General features: G+C 46.6%; 1 protein-coding gene across 3 annotated transcripts in view; it reads right to left on the bottom strand.

The window, feature by feature from the left end:
* Positions 1-8,910: 8,910 nt before the first annotated feature.
* Positions 8,911-19,482, bottom strand: part of GID4 (GID complex subunit 4 homolog) — a 31,154-nt gene continuing 20,582 nt past the window's right edge. Inside the window, 4 exon segments of one of the 3 annotated variants that reach the window (NM_001193962.2) lie at positions 8,911-10,531; positions 10,849-12,426; positions 16,063-16,193; positions 18,398-18,499. In NM_001193962.2, coding sequence (NP_001180891.1) covers positions 12,363-12,426; positions 16,063-16,193; positions 18,398-18,499 — 297 coding nt within the window. In that variant the 3' untranslated portion in view covers positions 8,911-10,531; positions 10,849-12,362. 3 annotated transcript variants of the gene reach the window in all.

Raw genomic sequence — 19,482 nt, 5'->3', positions numbered from 1 at the left:
ACCCACCTCAGCCTCCCAAAGTGCTAGGATTACAGGTGTGAGCCACTGCACCTGGCCGTTTATTTGTTTTAAATACAGACAGGGTCTCACTACATTTCCCATGCTGGTCTCAAACTCCTGGGCTCAAGTGATCCTCCTGCCTCAGCCTCCCAAAGTGCTAGGATTTGTGGACTTTTTTTTTCTTTTTTCTTTTTTTTCTTTTTCTGAGACGCAGTCTTGCTCTGTCGCCCAGGCTGGAGTGCAGTGGCACGATCTCGGCTCACTGCAAGCTCTGCCTCCCGGGTTCACACCATTCTCCTGCCTCAGCCTCTTAAGTAGCTGGAACCACAGGCGCCCACCACCACACCCGGTTAATTTTTTGTATTTTTAGTAGAGATGGGGTTTCACTGTGTTAGCCAGGATCGTCTCAATTTCCTGACCTCATGATCCACCTGCCTTGGCCTCCCAAAGTGTTAGGATCACAGGTGTGAGCCACCACGCCCGGCTGTTTATTTGTTTTATTTTATTTTATTTTATTTTTTTTGAGACAGAGTCTCGCTCTGTCGCCCAGGCTGGAGTGCAGTGGCCGGATCTCAGCTCACTGCAAGCTCCGCCTCCCGGGTTTACGCCATCCTCCTGCCTCAGCCTCCCGAGTAGCTGGGACTACAGGCGTCCGCCACCTCGCCCGGCTAGTTTTTTGTATTTTTAGTAGAGACGGGGTTTCACCATGTTAGCCAGGATGGTCTCAATCTCCTGACCTTGTGATCCGCCCGTCTCGGCCTCCCAAAGTGCTGGGATTACAGGCTTAAGCCACCGCGCCCGGCCTATTTTATTTTTTAAAATTATTTATTTATTTATTTTTGAGACGGAATCTCCCTCTGTCGCCCAGGCTGGAGTACAGTGGCACCATCTCTGCTCACTGCAAGCTCCGCCTCCCGGGTTCACACCATTCTCCTGCCTCAGCCTCCCGAGTAGCTGGGGCTATAGGCACCCGCCACCACGCCTGGCTAATTTTTTTGTATTTTTAATACAGACAGGGTTTCACCGTGTTAGCCAGGATGGTCTTAATCTCCTGACCTCGTGATCCGCCCGCCTTGGCCTCCCAAAGTGCTGGGATTACAGGCGTGAGCCACTGCATCCGGCCAGGAGTTCCTAGTCTTGGGAAATGGCAAATATTCTTGGCCCCCAAGAGTGGTAGAAGCTGCCATTTAGATGGGAAAGGAAAGGGGTCTGGGCAAGGGACCCTTGCGTGGTAACCGGAGAGACTAAAGACGAGAAGGATCTCTCCAGAGCTTCAGCACCTACAGCCTGAGACACTTACACGAGGCCCTTCTGTGACCAGGTGAACGGAGAGTCCCAATAAGAAACACTCAGATGTCATCTTCTGCTACCTTGGCACGATGCAGGCTATTAATCTGATTTGATATAAGGAAAATAAAGTTCAAGGAGTAAGATTCCTCCCCACTGAAGAGATGAGCAGCATGGGGTCCAGGAGCATGCATGGTGGACCCTAATGCAGAGTGGATGGTATGGGCAGAAACATCAGGAAAAATGTTCTGGGGAAGGTGGTTCCCTCAGGGAGTAAGGCAGGCCAAGGTCAAAAAGTGGGAACGAGCAGGGCTGGGGGGATTTCCCGTGGGCTCTGCCTGGGGGCTCTGCAGGTCTGGCAGCATCTCCAGCAAGCAATATGGAAGCTGGACAGGTCACAGAGGCCTGGTTACACCTGAGGTTCTCCTGAGGGATCTGGACTTGATCTTGTGGGCAATAGGAACACTTTTAAGGTAAAGAGAGGCCTGACCAAATTTGAATGTGAAAGCTTCTCCCTTCCCAACTTTCTATTTTTATTTATTATTTTTGTTGTTGTTGTGGAGGTAGAGTTTTTCACTCTGTCACCTAGGCTGGAGTGCAGTGGTGTGATCTCAGCTCACTGCAACCTCCACCTCCTGGGCTCAAGAGATCCTCCCACCTCAGCCTCCCTGGTAGCTGTGACTACAGGCATGCACCACTGCGCCCGGCTAATTTTTGTATTTTTTTGTAGAGATGGGGTTTTGCCATGTTGCCCAGGCTGGTCTCCAACTTCTGGGCTCAAGTGACCCTCCCACCTTGACCTCTCAAAATGCTGGTATTATAGATGTGAGCCACCAAGTCCAGCCCCAACTTTCTAGAATTCTGATTCCATCCATCCTTTGAGCCTACGAGGATCTCCAATCCACTTGTGCTACCACCTTCATCTCCTTGAATTCCATGGTCTTCACTTACTTCACTCCCCTGCACACACGACAACTCCCTGACTCTTTGCTCACCTGTGCTTGCAAAACCACAGGCCTCTTCCTACTCTGCACCTGCACCTCAGCTGGGAGCATCCGCATGCTTGCTTGAGGCATGCTTGACTTCTGCATCCATCCACTCTCCCTCTCCTGGACAACCATCTTGCACCTTCTTTCTCCTCAAAGGCCCAATACCTCTCCCCCATCCTCATCCTCAGGAGGCTTGTCTTCCTTGCTCTCGAGCTCATTAAGAACCATTGAAGAAATGAGACAAGAACTTCCACAAACTTCCACTTGCCAGCATTGGCATGGCTGCCTGTTTCCAGAAACAAACTCTCAGTGCTTCTACCTGAGCCACCCCTTGTCCTACAGCATGAACTTACTTTGCTTTCTCCTGGGTCATTTTCAACAGCATACAAATATATTGTCACACCTCCCTTGGGAAAAGTAAACAAAACTCCTCTTGCTGTTCTGAATTTTCTAGTTTTGTATAATGCATCCCTACTGTTTCTGAATTAATGGTTTTTTTTTTAATATTTTCGATTCAACTTTTGAGTATAATTTACATGCAGTAAAACACACCATTCTCCAGTGCATAATTCAATGAGTTCTGACAAATGCATAGGGCCATGCAGCCACCACCACATTTGACACGCAGAACATCTCTATCACTCCAGAAAGCACCAGCGCCCCACTCACTCCTCACCCCAACTCGGCTCCAGGCTGCCACCCATCTGCTTTCTATCACTACCGGTTAGACGCATCTTTTCTGCGACTTCATCTGAATGGAATCACGCAGCATGTCGTTTTCTGTGTCTAGATTCTTCTGCTCAGCATAATGTTTCCAGATTCATCCGTGTTGTATGTATGGCTATAGTACATTTCTTTTTATTACTGAGAGGTGTTTCATTATATAGTTCTACTATAATTTATAATAAATGGTTACCTAGAAATTCATTAAAATTTGGCAATGATTCCTTGGATATCACACCAAAAGCACAGGCAACAAAATGAAAAAAAACATAGATAAATGGGATTATATCAAAAAGAAAAACTTTTGTGTATCATTAAGGCACTATCAAGAGAGTGAAGAGGCTGGGCATCGTGGCTCGCGCCCGTAATCCCAGCACTTTGGGAGGCTGAGGTGGGCTAATCACGAGGTCAGGAGTTCAAGACCAGCCTGGCCAACATGGTGAAACCCCATCTCTACTAAAAATACAAAAAATTAGCTCGGCTTTGTGGCAGATATCTGTAATCCCAGCTACTCAGGAGGGTGAGGCAAGAGAATCACTTGAACTTGAGAGGCGGAGGTTGCAGTGAGCCAAGATCGCGCCACTGCACTCCAGCCTGGGCGACAGAGTGAGACTCCATCTCAAAAAAAAAAAAAAAAGAGAGAGAGAGTGAAGAGACCCCACAGAATAGGAGAAAATATCTGCAAAGCATGTATCTGATACGGAATTAATATCTAGAAAATATAGAGAACACCTACAATTCAGCAACAATGAAACAATTTACCTGATTTAAAAATGAGCAGGGGGCTGGGTGCAGTGGCTCGTGCCTGTAATCCCAGCACTTTGGGAGGCTGAGGCGGGCAGATCACTTGAGATCAGGAGTTCAAGATCAGTCTGGCCAAAATGGTGAAACCCCATCTCTACTAAAAATACAAAAATTAGGTTGGCGTGGTGGTGGGCATCTGTAATCCCAGCTACTCAGGAAGCTGAGGCAGGAGAATCGCTTGAATCCAGGAGGTGGAGGTTGCAGTAAGCTGAGATCATGCCACTGTACTCCAGCCTGGGCGACAGAGGAAGACTCCATCTCAAAAAAGAAAAAAAAGGCAAAGGACTTGAATAGACATTTCTTTTTTTTTTTTTTTTTGAGACGGAGTCTTGCTCTGTCGCCCAGGCTGGAGTGCAGTGGCGCGATCTCGGCTCACTGCAAGCTCCACCTCCTGGATTCACACCATTCTCCTGCCTCAGCCTCCCGAGTAGCTGGGACTACAGGCGCCCGCCACCACACCCGGCTAAGTTTTTGTATTTTTACTAGAGACGGGGTTTCACTGCGTTAGCCAGGATGGTCTCGATCTCCTGACCTCGTGATCTACCCGCCTCGGCCTCCCAAAGTGCTGGGATTACAGGTGTGAGCCACTGCGCCCGGCCTTGAATAGACATTTCTCCAAAGAAGATATACAAATGTTGAATAAACACTTGAGATGATTTCTCACCATCACTAATCATTAGGAAAATGCAAATCAACATAGTGAGACTCCATCTCTACAAATATTTTGGAAAAAAAAAAAAAGCTGGGTGTGGTGGCATGCATCTGTAGTCACAGCTACTTGGGAGGCTGAGGCAGGAGAATCGCTTGAGCCCAGGAGGTCAAGGCTGCAGTGAGTCATGATTATGGAGTGCAGAAATGCCACTGCATGACCGGGCACAGTGGCTCATGCCTGTAATCCTAGCATTTTGGGAAGCCGAGGCAGGCGAATCACCTGAGGTCAGGAGTTCAAGACCAGCCTGGCCAACATAGTGAAACCCCATCTCTACTAAAAATACAAAAATTAGCCAGGAGTGGTGGCGGGCACCTCTAATCCCAGCTACTTGGGAAGTTGAGGCAGAAGAATAGCTTGAACCTGGGAGGCGGAGGTTGCAGTGAGCCAAGATCGTGCCATTGCACTCCAGCCTGGGCAACAAGAGGAAAACTCCGTCTCAAAAAAAGAAAAGAAAAGCCACTGCACTCCAGCCTAGGTGACAGAATGAGACCCTGTTTCAGAACAACAACAACAATTACAGTGACATGTCACTTCACACCCATTAGTATGGCCATTATAAAAATTTTAAAAAGGAAAATGGGTGTTGGAAAGGATGTGGAGAAAATGGAATCCTTGTGTACTGCTGGAGAGAATGTAAAATGGTGCAGCCACTATGAGAAACAGTTTGGTGTTCCTCAAGAAGTTAAGCATAGAATTATATGATCCAGCAATTCCACTCCTAGTTACGAACTCAAAATACTTGAAAGCAGGTACTCAAACAGATACTTGTATACCAGTGTTCATAATAGCACAATGCATAATAGTTAACAGGTAGAAACAGCCCAAATGTTCAATAGATGAATGGATAAAATGTGTTATATACATACAGTGGAGTATCAGCCATAGCATAGAAGGAAATTCTGATACATTCTACAAGTGAAAAAAAAACCAGTCACGCAAAGATAAATACTGCATGATTTCATTTCTATGAGGTATCTAGACAAATTCGTGGGGACAGAAAATAGAATGGTGGTTATCAGGGCTAGGGGGAGGAATGGGGATTTAGATAATGTTTACTGAGTCCAGAATTTGTTTGGGATGATGAAAAACTTCTGGAAACAGTGGTGATAGGAACACAATGTGAATGTACTTAACACCACTGAACTATACACTTAAGCGTGGTTAAAGTGGTAAATTTTATGTAATATATATTTTACCACAATAAACAAAGCCTCATTACATATAATTTGCAGCAAACCCCTCCCCCTGCAGACAAAACCAAACCAACAACCCATTTCTAGCCCACTTCCCCGATAGCTACTTCCTATTTATTTCCTTTCCTTATGCAGCAGAACTCTGCAAACTACTCACCAAGCTAAAATAAGCGAGAGAGAGACTGACACTCCAAAACAAAGAGTTTATTTGAGAATAGCAAGGGGTTGCAATCTGGGGTATATGGTTGGGAAAAGGGGAATGAAGCTTTTAGAGGTAAAAAGGAGAAGTCCGTGTAAGCTGTTTTGAGACAGACAACATTGGTCACAGGGGCTTCTCACAGGCTCCAGTTTCCAGCTCCCTTGCAGTGTGGTGACTGTGTGAATGGCTCAAAGCCACATTTAGTCCACCAACACCACAAGCCTGAAAGCCTTTCTCTCATTTCAGGGCGGGAGGCTCACTTAGTTAAGCTCAAAGCTTCCTGTGCATTGGAGTCACCCGGGGAGCTTTAAAAACATGGACAGGTTGTGAGGACTGGTCTGGGTGCTGCCTGACATTAAATCAGCTCCCATGTGCTTCTAAAATGCAGCCGGGTTTCAGAAGCACTGCTCCAGGTCAAGCCAGTGAGAAGGCATGGAGATGGAGGGGCTGTGAAGCCATTATAGAGAGAAACCATGACTAATGCATTGAAAAATGAAGTGAGCTAAAAAATCAGAAGGAAAAAAATGGCGAAAATAAACTTGAATGCAGCATATGTTTCTCTACAAATGAAAAACCTTACATGTTTTCCCTATGTACAAATAGGGAGTTTCAATCTTTCGATGTTCTGGAAGAAAAATCTGGAGGGAAAAGCTGTTCAACTGCAATCCAACTTTGAGGCCTTTTTTTTTTTTTTTTAAATATATCAAAGCCGACTGCCTATTTCATTACTGAGCAATTTTAATGCTTCCCTTCCCAGGTGCAGTTCAGATGTGTGGAGACAGCATTCTTTTTTTTTTTTTTGAGACTCACTCTGTCTCCCAGTCTTGCTCTGTCACCCAGGCTGGAGTGCAGTGGCGCCATCTTGGCTCACTGCAAGCTCCCCCTCCCGGGTTCACCCCATCCTCCTGCCTCAGCCTCCTGAGTAGCTGGGACTACAGGCGCCCGCCACCGCGCCTGGCTGATTTTTTGTATTTTTAGTACAGATGGGGTTTCACCATGTTAGACAGGATGGTCTCGATCTCCTGACCTCGTGATCCGCCCGCCTCGGCCTCCCAAAGTGCTAGGGTTACAGGCGTGAGCTACTGCACCCGGCCAACAGCATTCTTACAGTTTTCCTTTTGTCCTGTTTTGCAATTGGTTTCACACTTAAAATTTACACAATTTCTACTATTTCTACAGTTCCAATAGATGGCCTAAAAACAAAGCTAAGTAAAGGTTATAAATCGGGGATCTAAGAATTGAGAAATGAGAGTTTTGCTATCGCTGTTGTAGACATGTTTTACTCCTGCATCATCCTCAATATCTACAATGGTGCATTTGCATGCAGCAAGGCTCAGTAGATACTTTTTATTTATTTATATTTTTTTGAGATGCACTCTCATTCTGCCACCCAGGCTGGAGTGCAGTGGCGCGACCTTGGCTCACTGCAACCTCTGCCTCCCGGGTTCAAGCGATTCTCCTGCCTCAGCTTCCTGGTAGCTGGAATCACAGGCACCCGCCACCAGGCCCGGCTAGTTTTTGTGTTTTTAGTAGAGATGGATGTTCCACCATGTTGGGTAAGCTGGTCTCGAACTCCTGACCTCAAGTGATCCTCCCGCCTCAGGCTCCCAAAGTGCCAGGATTACTGGCGTGAGCCACCACACCCTGGCCCAGTAGATACTTTTAATATTATTATTAAGCAAGAATAACATTTTACATGTTATTCAATTTACAATTATTCAATTTACAATGTGCTTTCAGGAGCATCTTCTAGAATCCTCAACAGTTCTTTGGTCCAGATAGAGGCTTTCCACTTTTTGGGTGAGGGAAGTTGGGCTCAGGGAGGTTAGCTGATGCACCCTGAGGGCAGATTAGGACCTAAGGTTGATAGGTGGAACCCAGGCCTCCCATGACTTTTCCATTCAACAAAACAGCCAATAAATGGTGTCTTGGCGGGGTGTGGTGGCTCATGCCTGTAATCCCAGCACTTTGGGAAGCTGAGATGGGTAGATCGCTTGAGCCCAGGAGGTCAAGACCAGCCTGGACAACATAGGGAGACCCCCATCTTTACAGAAATAATAATAATAAAAAAAATTAGCTGGGCGTGGTCGCATGCCTGTGGTGCCAGCTACTTGGGAGGCTGATGCAAGAGGATCGCCTGAGCCTGGGAGGCTGCAGTAAGCTGTGATAGCGCCACTGCACTCCAGCCTGGTGATTGAGACCTTGCCTCAAAAGATAAAAAGAAACAGTGTCTTAAATCCTGAGTCTAGCACTGTGAACAGTCTATTCCTTTATTGACACCACATCTCATGGGAGAAAAAAGCTTATTATTGTTTAGACAATGAAATCAGAAAATACACACAACAGGGGAGCTTTGCCCTGCCACTGATGTAAATTCGCTTAGCATCTCAACTTGCTTAAAATTTAGACCTCAATACTTTATACGTTTCCTCAAAACCTCACTGATGTTTCCAGCCGTGTTCCTGCAAGCCTCCTAGGGAGGTGGGACCTGAAACGTAACAGAATGGTTGGTCAGAATAAACTGTAATGGCTGATTTAGGGATCCTGCTGTTTGGGGGCCCAAGTGCTTGTGCTTTGAGACTTAGGCATCTCCTCTGAGGACCACAGTCACAGTGTCGAGGGCACCCCAACCGCACTGCCTGTACCAACACCAGACCGCAAAGCAGGCTTTGGACAGATACCTCTGCCTGCATCTTTTCTCTGTGTTAAATAGAAATATAAACCCTTCACATATGCCAAACAAACAAACAAAAAAAAAGCTTCCACATTTCTGAAGAAATACGGAAATTAATAAAATGGAGCTCAAATAGAAGTGCTGAGCAGCTGAAAACATTCAGAATGAAAAAGGAGCAACCAGACCACTGCAACAGCTGCCCAGAGTGGCCCTCGGCCTGCCCCGGCACACAGAGGTCTCCGGCTGGCCCTAGAGAGCTCCACAGCCACAGGCCCAGGGAGGACTGGTTTCCTCTAATGGAGCTGCTTTGGTTTACAAATAGGACAAACTCACTGCTTAAATACCTTTATTATTTTTTAAAAATTATTTGGACATTGATAGCTCTGCAAAATACTTCTCCCATCCCAAACCCTCAAACTCTTTCCACATGTCCTCCATAAAGAAACAAAATATTTATACTTTGTGCCCATTCAAGTCTAATTTTTAAAAACATTTAAGATTCAAAATCAAATATTATTTTTCTTTCCCACAACTTGTTAGTAATTTTAAACCACAATGAAACACAGTTAATGGCATTTCTTTTTAAAAATTAGCTTATCAGACTATCTTATGAGAAAAAAAATCAATTCAAGGCCTTAGTGAGAATATTATATTCTCTGTTTCTGAAAGCAAAAGACATTGAAAAACCCCTCTGCTCCTCTGGAGTTTGTGATTTCAACATAACCAACAAAACCAGCACACAGATTGACTTCCTACTTAACAGTAGGCATTGCTTCGTTACTTTGGGACTGCAGCTGAAACGCTATCTAAACTTGAAAAGGGTGGGTGGGTGGAAGTCCAGCACAGAAGAGGGTCGAGGCTGGGGACAGCAGAATGGAAGCTTTCTGAGCAGTGGATTAAGAACAGCCAAACCCCTAGGATCCCACCTCATGGCAGGCTTGTTTGGGGTGGAAGACAGTAGAATATCTGCAATCTGCACTAATTTCTTAAGGATGGATACAAGTGTCAACCAAAAATATTGCACATAGTTTCAGAGGCATGTAAACCACTGAGAAGGTTCAGGAAAGCATAACTACAGATGAAGACAATTCCCCAAAGTTCCTTCAGGAACAGAGAGAAATAAGTTGATGTTGGTAACTCAGGGGTTACTAAGAGGAGGTGGAAAAATCCTTAATCCCTTTCCTATCCTAAGTGGGCAGACTTTTAAGCGAACAAATCTTCTCATAGATGTGTCTGAAGGATCTAGTAAAGGTATCACTTCTTCATTTTTCCCAGTACAATGGGTGCAGTTCATTACCTGGGTAAAGAAGGAAAGAAGAAATCCTGCAATAGGACCTGGCTTGTTTGTCTAGAACACAGCAGTGTTTGCTAATGGCCCTTCCTGCCCACTCAAACCACTACTTGGAGCCATAGCATGAGCCCCAGACGAGCTCCAGGGATGATCTCCGGACCCAGCGCCCCAAGGGGAGGCCTATATCCCTCATAGGCCTGGAAAAATGCAGAAGGTATGGACTCACATGCCATGAGGGGAGAGCTGAAAAGAGTGGAATGGCACGAATGGCAGGAAGGAGAGCACAGCCCCACGGGCTCCTTCACTTGTCCATCAGCTCAACAAGGCCACAGTGAGCATCTCCTCATGAGAGCAGCTGGGCTTGACCAGAGCCAGCCCTTCTGATGCCCTGTTGAATTTCAGGATTGAGGAGACTGTTCTGACTCATCTCTGGGAATGAATTATTTTTCCCTTTAAGTCATTGGGCCAACTTTTTAGGGTTCCAAAGCCCTGACCTTACTGAATGGGTGGGCTGCCCGTCTGTACACAGTCCTGGGATAACAGATTTTAGATACCACAAGTGCCCACTGGCTACTTTCCCAAATACCTCTGCCTTAAGGCTTCCCCTAACATTCAATCTCAGTAACATACAGTACATATGTCAATAAAATGAAAGTCACTTCTTCTTTTTTTTTTTTTTTTTTTTTGAGACGGAGTCTCGCTCTGTCGCCCAGACTGGAGTGCAGTGGCGCGATCTCCACTCACTGCAAGCTCCGCCTTCCCGGGTTCCTGCCATTCTCCTGCCTCAGCCTCCCGAGTAGCTGGGACTACAGGCGCCCGCCACCGCGCCCGGCTAATTTTTGTATTTTTAGTAGAGACGGGGTTTCACCGTGTTAGTCAGGATGGTCTCGATCTCCTGACCTCGTGATCCGCCCGTCTCGGCCTCCCAAAGTGCTGGGATTACAGGCGTGAGCCACCGCGCCCGGCCGAAAGTCACTTCTTTAGAAAAGGTTTCCCACTGCTCATCTCATCTCACTGAAGGGCTTCACGTTCTCTTATGCTGCCTGCCCGTGGATAGGTAGCCTCCAGGTTGCTTTGCTCCTGGGGGTTATGATGCAATCTTGTTTTTAAAGCTTTTCCTCTTGTATTCAGAGTAAGTCTTGTAAACCACCAGAAAATGCCAATTCCCCAAAGCCCTACCCATGTTTGCGGGCTACAACTGATGCCAACCTATTAAGCTTTTTGAACATTTAAAAAAACAAAACAACACACACACACACACACACACACACACACACACACACTTTGGCACGTGAGCCTCGAGTTATTTGAGCATGTTCACGTTTCCCACCCCTTCCCCTGTCCCAACATTTCAGAGTCACTGTTTTCGGAGAACGACGACCCCTTCTGCCTCATGGAAGGCTGCCGCCAAGCACTGCTGTTTTGAGTAGCAAAAGGAGGAGGCACAAATGCTAACCTGCCCCCAAAAACAGTTCTTGTGTTGAGCACTATAATTTAGGCAATGCTGCAAAACTTTTGTACCAGGATGACTAGTTTCAAAACTGCTGGTTGATTAAATATACATATACATATAGATATCAATATAAAAATTACTAAGTCAACATTTGCTGTTTTCAATGTGAAAACGATAAAATGTAATTCTGAATAATTGTGCATTTGCCACAGGGTCCTCGTTAAAGGGACCATAAAAATAATTTTGTAATAAAAAAACTCTTATTTTTAAGTTTAGTATTGCCCTCAAGTTCAAAAGTTTGGAGCAAATGTACTGAGTAAGCAGGACTGGAATCTGTTCCTGCCAGGGATCTGGAAGCCTTAAATTTAGTGATCCTGATGGCAGGCCCAGGGAACCTGACAGCCACTCACTAGTTTTGCACTGTTAACAATATAGGGCTCAGCAGCGCGCACTGACCCATGACACAATCAGCACTGAAGACTGAGGCAGCCCGGCAGGGACCGGAGCCTCCGCCTCTCGTGTTGTTGGTGGCTGATGCTGCTGCAGCTGGCCAACTCCCTGCACAGAGCTCTGGGGGGCACAGAGGTGCTGGGGCTCTGCCTTCTCTTGAGCTACCAGACAAAGCAACTGGCGGGGGGTAGGGGTCTAGGGCCTGGGGATCACTGAGCACCAAGGCTGAGGGTGATCCGGGAGCAGACCTTCTACTCAGCTGGAGGCGGGACGGAGGAAGGAATGGGCATTTCAGTGATGTAGAAGTTAGCTGTGCAGGAAGGAAAAGTGCGTTTAAGGTAGCTTAAAAACAGGTGAAGACCAAACTGCCACTGAGGGGAGGAAGAACGAAGACCGCTCCCTCCACCTGCCCCACGGGCCAGCCATGCTCCTTGGATTCTGTGGGTTAACATTCATGCTTTGTGATGCGAGTCTGCTCGTGAAGAAACAGGAACACACTTCTCCTGGTTCTGGCAGGTACACAATTTTCTCGGCAAAGTTCTTTTTTGCCAAGTTCAGTTTTATTTGGTTGCTGTTCTGAACCGTTGTCACCGGAATTCATAGATGGGTGCACTGTGTTCAGGAACATGGGTTAGATTGAGGGACTGATACCTGCAAGGGGGAGCAGACAGAAACGGGAGGTAGTCATCTAATGCACCCTGAGCAAAGGACATTAGTAACCCCTCAAAAACCAGAGCACCCGACAAGTCACATACTTGGACTGAAATGCACATTCATTTTCTATTTCTCAAGTTGAACCTAGATTGATTTCATTCATTCTTTCTTTTTTGGTTAATCCTCCTGAACCATGCACAAGATGAAATTTTTTTTCATTCTGTTCTAATCATGAAGTTAACTATGGTATGTCTAAAAGGAGACCTCAATAAGCTCTGGGAGAAGATATAGACCCACGCCCCAGCCCTAACTTCACTGGCTGCTCTGCCCTCTCCTGCTGTAGCACGTAATGCCAGGCTGTCATATCCTAAGAACTTTACAGCTAGCACAGGCATAAACCAATTCTCATGGTATCTAAAGAGAGTGTAGAAAAATTAATTTCACTACTGCCTTAAACTGTATTTTACCTTTCATTTAAATTTTCTCACTTTCCTAGGTACAGTATTAAGCTTGGAAAAGCCAGGCGTGGTGGTACGCACCTGTAGTCCTGGCTACTCAGGAGGCTGAGGCAGGAGAATCGCTTGAACCTGGGAGGCAGAGGTTGCAGTGGGCCGAGATTGCACTACTGCACTCCAACCTGGATGACAGAGCGAGACTTCATCTCAAAAAAAAAAATGGCTGGGCACAGTGGCTCATGCCTGTAATCCCAGCACTTTGGGAGGCTGAGGCAGGTGGATCACAAGGTAAAGAGATCAAGACCATCCTGGTGGTCTTTCAAGCTTGGGAGGTGTCTACCTCCCCTGTTGGCAGGTGCTCCAGGGAGTCATGTAGAGGGAGGAGAAAGAGAGGCAGACAATCTGCACGCTGGGATGACAACCTCAGGCACATTTAGAGTCAATGTCTGGCATGTTGGCTCTCCCCTACTTGTTTCACATAGGAGTGTGGAAGAACGTAGGAAAAGGGGGTTTACTTCTTTTTTTTTTTTTTTTTTTTTTTTTTGAGACAGAGTCTCGCTCTGCCGCCCAGGCTGGAGTGCAGTGGCGTGATCTTGGCTCACTGCAAGCTCCGCCTCCCGGGTTCACGCCATTCTCCTGCCTCAGCCTCCCGAGTAGCTGGGACTACAGGCGCCCGCCACCTCGCCGGGCTAGTTTTTTTGTATTTTTTAGTAGAGACGGGGTTTCACTGTGTCAGCCAGGATGGTCTCGATCTCCTGACCTCGTGATCCACCCGTCTCGGCCTCCCAAAGTGCTGGGATTACAGGCTTGAGCCACCGCGCCCGGCCCAAGGGGGTTTACTTCTTACCAAAAACAAATTATCAGGAAAAAAAATGCATTAGCCATCAAGAATATGCAAATTAGAACTACACTCGAATACTGCTTCACATCCACTAGGGTAGCTATAATTATAGAGACATGATAACAAGTGCCAGGGAGGATGTGGAGAAACTGGAACCCTCATACACGCTGGTAGGAATGCAAAATGGTGCAGCTGCTGTGGGAAACAGCTTGGCAGTTCCTCATAAAGTTATATATAGCAATACCGTATGACCTAGCAATTTCACTCCTAGGTATATGTCCAAAGGAATTGAAAGCAGGAACTCAGATATACCCATGTTCACAGCAGCATTATTCACAATCGCTAAAAAATGGAAGCAATCTAAGTGTCCACTAAATAATGAATGGATAAATAAAATGTTGTATATACCGGCTAGGCGCAATGGCTCACACCTATAATCCCAGCACTTTGGCATTTGCTTTGCTTTGCATTTGCATAATGTTTCGAAGGTTCATCCATGTTGTACCATGTATCAGAACTTCTTTTTTAGTGTCAATTAATCTTCTATTGTAGGTATATACAACAGAGTCTGGCTCTGTCGCCCAGGCTGGAGTGCAGCGGCACGATCTCAGCTCACTGCAACCTCTGCCTCCCAGGTTCAAGCGATTCTCCTGCCTCATCCTCTCAGGTAGCTAGGACTACAGGCGTGTGCCACCATGCCAAGCTAATTTTTGTATTTTTGGTAGAGATGGGATTTTGGTAGAGATGGGGTTTCACCATGTTGGCCAAGCTGGTCTCGAACGTCTGACCTCAAGTGATCTGCCCGCCTCAGCCTCCCAAAATGCTGGAATTAAAGGCATGAATCACCACGCCTGGCTGACTTGTACACTTTAAATGAGTCATGTATGGTATTCAAATAATATCTCAGTAAAGCTATTATTTTATTTTATTTTATTTTATTTTATTTTATTTGAGATGGAATCTCACTCTGTTGCCAGACTGGAGTGCAGTGGCGCGATCTCGGCTCACTGCAACCTCCACCTCCCGGGTTCAAGTGATTCTCCTGCCTCAGCCTCCCGAGTAGCTGGGACTACAGGCATGTGCCACCACGCCCAGCTAATTTTTGTATTTTTAGTAGAGATGGGGTTTCACCGTGTTGGCCAGGATGGTCTTGATCTCTTTATCTTGTGATCCACCTGCCTCAGCCTCCCAAAGTGCTGGGATTACAGGCATGAGCCACTGTGCCCAGCCATTTTTTTTTTTGAGATGAAGTCTCGCTCTGTCATCCAGGTTGGAGTGCAGTAGTGCAATCTCGGCCCACTGCAACCTCTGCCTCCCAGGTTCAAGCGATTCTCCTGCCTCAGCCTCCTGAGTAGCCAGGACTACAGGTGCGTACCACCACGCCTGGCTAATTTTTGCATTTTTAGTAGAGATGGGGTTTCACCATATTGGCCAGGCTGGTGTCGAACTCCTGACCTCGTGATCTGTCCACCTCGGCCTCCCAAAGTGCTGGGATTACAGGCGTCTGTGCCTGGACCAAAGCTGTTATTTTTAAAAAGGATTATAAAAAGTTTTACAAACTCGCATGAAAACAATTACTGAAAGCCTAAAAATTGTGGCTACAGGGCTGGCATTTACTTGCAGATATAATTTCGTTACCACTGAACAAGGAATCTAGGGTAGGATCACTTCACATACAACAAAGTGTGAAATACTGGAAAGGAAAGAGAGAATTTTTACCTTCAGAGAGGAAATCAGGCATTTTATCATATGGTTTGCCCTCCGGGGACAGCAAGGTGCTTAAAAAGCAGCAAGGAGGCAGGAGAATCCCCCAAAAGGTGGCAAAAGTTAGCATTTAGGCAGAGTTCAGTCCTTTACCATTGGTAACACACTGACTGTCCACTCACAAGCCCCCAGGTCACGAGCCTTAAATCAAGTGCATGTCGGACCAACTCTAAGGAATGCAGCCACAAAATTTAAAAAGCTGCTGACAGCAAAATTCACACTGTCCACTACTGGATCAATTCACATTTTAGTTACTAATTCAATTTGCAAAGATTACATAAAAACCAGCAAGATTGAGATAAACATTGCCAAAAATACAGTATTGCTTAAAAGTGCTTAGAAATGAGTTCTTTCACCTATACTTCATTTTCATCTCATTTACTCTGCTGTGTGGATAGGGATAAGGCCTTATTGTGAGCAACTGAGATCACTGAAATAAGCTCTCAGCATCTAAATAAAGCACAGAATCTATACAGAGACAGGCTAAGATATTGCTTTTGGGTTCGATGAGCCAAGGGAGAGCCAGCCGGGCAGGAAACCCTCCCCGTGGCCTCTGTCTTTGGGGGTCCTCACCATTCTGAACTCCTATGGTAGTAGTAGCCCTCTATGGAGGCTGCTGACTTCTGAAAGCAGATGTAGTAGAACCCGGCAAAAGAAGCACCACTGATGTCTTTGATCGTGTGATCTGGGACCAGAAACTGTTCCTGCACACAGATGAAGAGGGTCAGTAACAGACAGCATTCTCTGACCACCCACGGGGCCTCCCTGTTAAGCATCGGGGGTTCTAAGGACCACTCCAGAAAAATACAGGATCTCACAGTCTAACCCAGACTTGCTGGGTGATGGTGGGCCCGTGGGGTCTCAGCCTGACTTCTGAAAAGCGTCCATGTGCTCCTGGAGTATTCTATATACTAAAGCAACAAACTGTGTCTTCAACTCACTAGGATCAGCAATTCAGAGAAGGTATCATGGCCGAAACATCTAATACATAAATCAGTACCTACTCACCTGCCTCTCTATCTTTCAGAGACCACAGACAACCAACCTGGGAAGAGCTAGGTTTCTGCTCCAGTTCCCAGAACTGTCACCAGATGCTTGATAACATCTAGAACAGTGAGTCACTTCTGTAGGTCTGTGGACCTTTCTGAGTACAGAGCAGTTGCCAGTAGCCCCTGTGACACCCCCTCTAAGAGCTTGACACCTTGTCAAAAGCAGTCAGAACGGTACTGTTCTTGACCAGGCACCTTAGGAGAGACACCTCTGCTGGAGCTGAAAGCTGGAAACCCAGGTCCTGGCAACTACTTTCCCAGAGAGATGAGGTCAGAAGCTCCAGGGCCTCAGGTGGTCTACTAAAGGACCACAGATGAGCCACCCTGGGACATTCTTTGGAGGCAAAACAACTCCATTGCTTTTTAAACAAATTTAAGACACTCTCCCATTCCTTATTCAACTTCTAAAATTGTGGCTTTTAAAATTAGTTTTAAAATTCAGGTCGGGTGCAGTGGCTCAAGCCTGTAATCCCAACACTTTGGGAGGCTGAGGTGGGTGGATCACCTGAGGTCAGGATTTCGAGACCAGCCTGGCCAACAGGGCAAAAACCCATCTCTACTAAAAATACAAAAAATCAGCAGGGCATGGTGGTGGGCACCTGTAATCCCAGCTACTTGGGAGGCTGAGGCAGGAGAATTGCTTGAACGCAGGATCTTGTGACCTTGTGATCTGGCTGCCTTGGCCTCCCAAAGTGCTGGGATTACAGGCGTGAGCCACCGTGCCCAGTGATTCCCCCTTTTTTTTTTTTGAGACGGAGTCTTGCTGTGTCACCAGGCTGGAGTGCAGTGGTGCGATCCTAGCTCACTGCAACCTCTTTCTCCCAGGTTCAAGTGATTCCCCTGCCTCAGCCTCCCGAGTAGCTGGGACTACAGGGGCGCGCCACCATGCCCAGCTAATTTTTTTATTTTTTAGTAGAGATGGGGTTTCACCATGTTGGCCAGGATGGTCTCGATCTCTTGACCTCATGATCTGCCTGCCCTGGCCTCCCAAAGTGCTAGGATTACAGGTGTGATCCACTGCGCCCGGCTGATTCCCACTTCTTAAAGTGGTAAGCTATGCAAAGTAAAGACCGGGAAAGGCAACTCAAAATGATTCATCTTTATGAAAGCTGCCAAGATTTCAAGATAAAACAACTTTTTCCCTACAGACTGGGGACTAGGGGTTGGAGGTGGGTGTATGTTCTCAAAGTTATTTAACAAACTGGCTTCCTGATTTTGCTATTCTGGGGCCGTAAATATCACGTTATCAAAGCAGGGAGCACAAATGATCTTGCAGCTAAAAGCCAATCCATCAAATCAGTCAGGTGGGGCTCTCTGAGCACTGCTGAGTCAAAAACTCGCGTTCCATTCCCGGTCCCTCATTTCCTGAGCTGGAGGGAAGTAGAGGAGGTGAGACTTTCCTGACCTCTGGGAAAAGGATGTGGTGGAGGGGACCCGGCCCACGGATGGTGTTTAAGCCCATAGAGGGATCTGACTAAGTTCAAAGGAAGTTTGGCTCTGCCTTGAATCCAAAGAACACTTGGAGTGATTCAACCTGGGGGTTCAATAAGATTCTTGGGTGGGAAAAAGGAAAAGGAGAAAACAATGTTAGAGGCGGCCACCTAGGCCCAAATCCACTTGCTACCCACCAAAAGCACAGCAAGGAGGAGCTGTCTGGGACATCAGCAGTTAACCAGTGCGTGCCCTGGAGCTGTGCCCACTTTTTATAGGTGTGCAAACACCCTGCCATGAAGACTTTGCCATGACAACCAGCTGTGATGAGCACTGGACATGGGGAGCCCTTGGTTAGAGTGGGTATGTAGGTGCAGTACAGGGCCTGGCTTGTTGGGAGTCTGAGGGGCCACCTGGCGGGACCTTACCTTCCACCTCATGAAGACGTAGTCTCCATTCTTCAGCTCTTCATAATCAAAGTCATCTGAGTTAAATGATTTTGCATACTGATAAAAAGCCAGAAACTTGCCCTGAAAGCAGAAAAGAGAGTGTGCCAATTGACTGAGAGAAGGAGAGGCTGCTCTCAGAACTATGCTTATGTGCCCAGGTACACTCACCTTCCCAAGGCATGACAGCTGGAGATGTGGCTCCCAAAAGGGCAGCTAAGGCCAAGTAACAGATGGGACCCCATGGTCACCCCATTGAATGCAGATTCAACCCTGGGGCAGATATTTGGACTCCAGCTGAGGCCCCACTGCCCTACGCCTGCCTTGTTAACATGGCCGAGGAAAAGGCCAAAGGATGGGAATGGTGAACAGACAAACAAAATAAACAGATGAAAACTAAGAACAATTAATGAGAAGACCTCTGCAAGTAAATCCAAAGTAGCAAAAAGAGCCACGCAGAACAGCTTAGAAACAGCCTGCCCAGCCTCAGAAAAGAGGGCTTTGTGAAACTTGTGTCTCTGCATGATCTAGGGGCTTGGGCCAGCTAGCTAAGTAGACACTAGATACATGTGATAGCCTTGTCCTTCAATATCTGTGAGGGATTGGTTCCAAGACCCCCATGAATACCAAAATCTGCAGATGCTTAAGTCCCAGATATAAAACAGTGCAGTATTTGCTGATAACCTACACACATCCTCCCCTATACTTTATAGCATCTCTAGATTACTTACAATACCTAATTTGATGTAAATACTAAGTGAATAGTGGCTATACTGTATTGTTCAAGGAAGAATATCAAGAACAAAAAATTTATACATCTGCCAGGCGCAGTGGCTCACACCTGTAATCCCAGCACTTTGGGAAGCTGAGGTGGGCAGATCACGAGGTCAGGAGATTAAGACCATCCTGGCTAACATGGTGAAACCCTGTCTCTACTAAAAATACAAAAAAATTAGCCAGTTGTGGTGGCGGCTGCCTGTAGTCCCAGCTACTTGGGAGGCTGAGGAGGAGAATGGCTTGAACCCGAGAGTAGAGCTTGCAGTGAGCCGAGATCGCGCCACTGCACT

The sequence above is a fragment of the Macaca mulatta genome, chromosome 16 (assembly GCF_049350105.2).
Source record: "Macaca mulatta isolate MMU2019108-1 chromosome 16, T2T-MMU8v2.0, whole genome shotgun sequence".
Classification (NCBI taxonomy): Eukaryota; Metazoa; Chordata; class Mammalia; order Primates; family Cercopithecidae; genus Macaca; species Macaca mulatta.
This window is presented reverse-complemented; position numbering and strand designations above follow the sequence as displayed.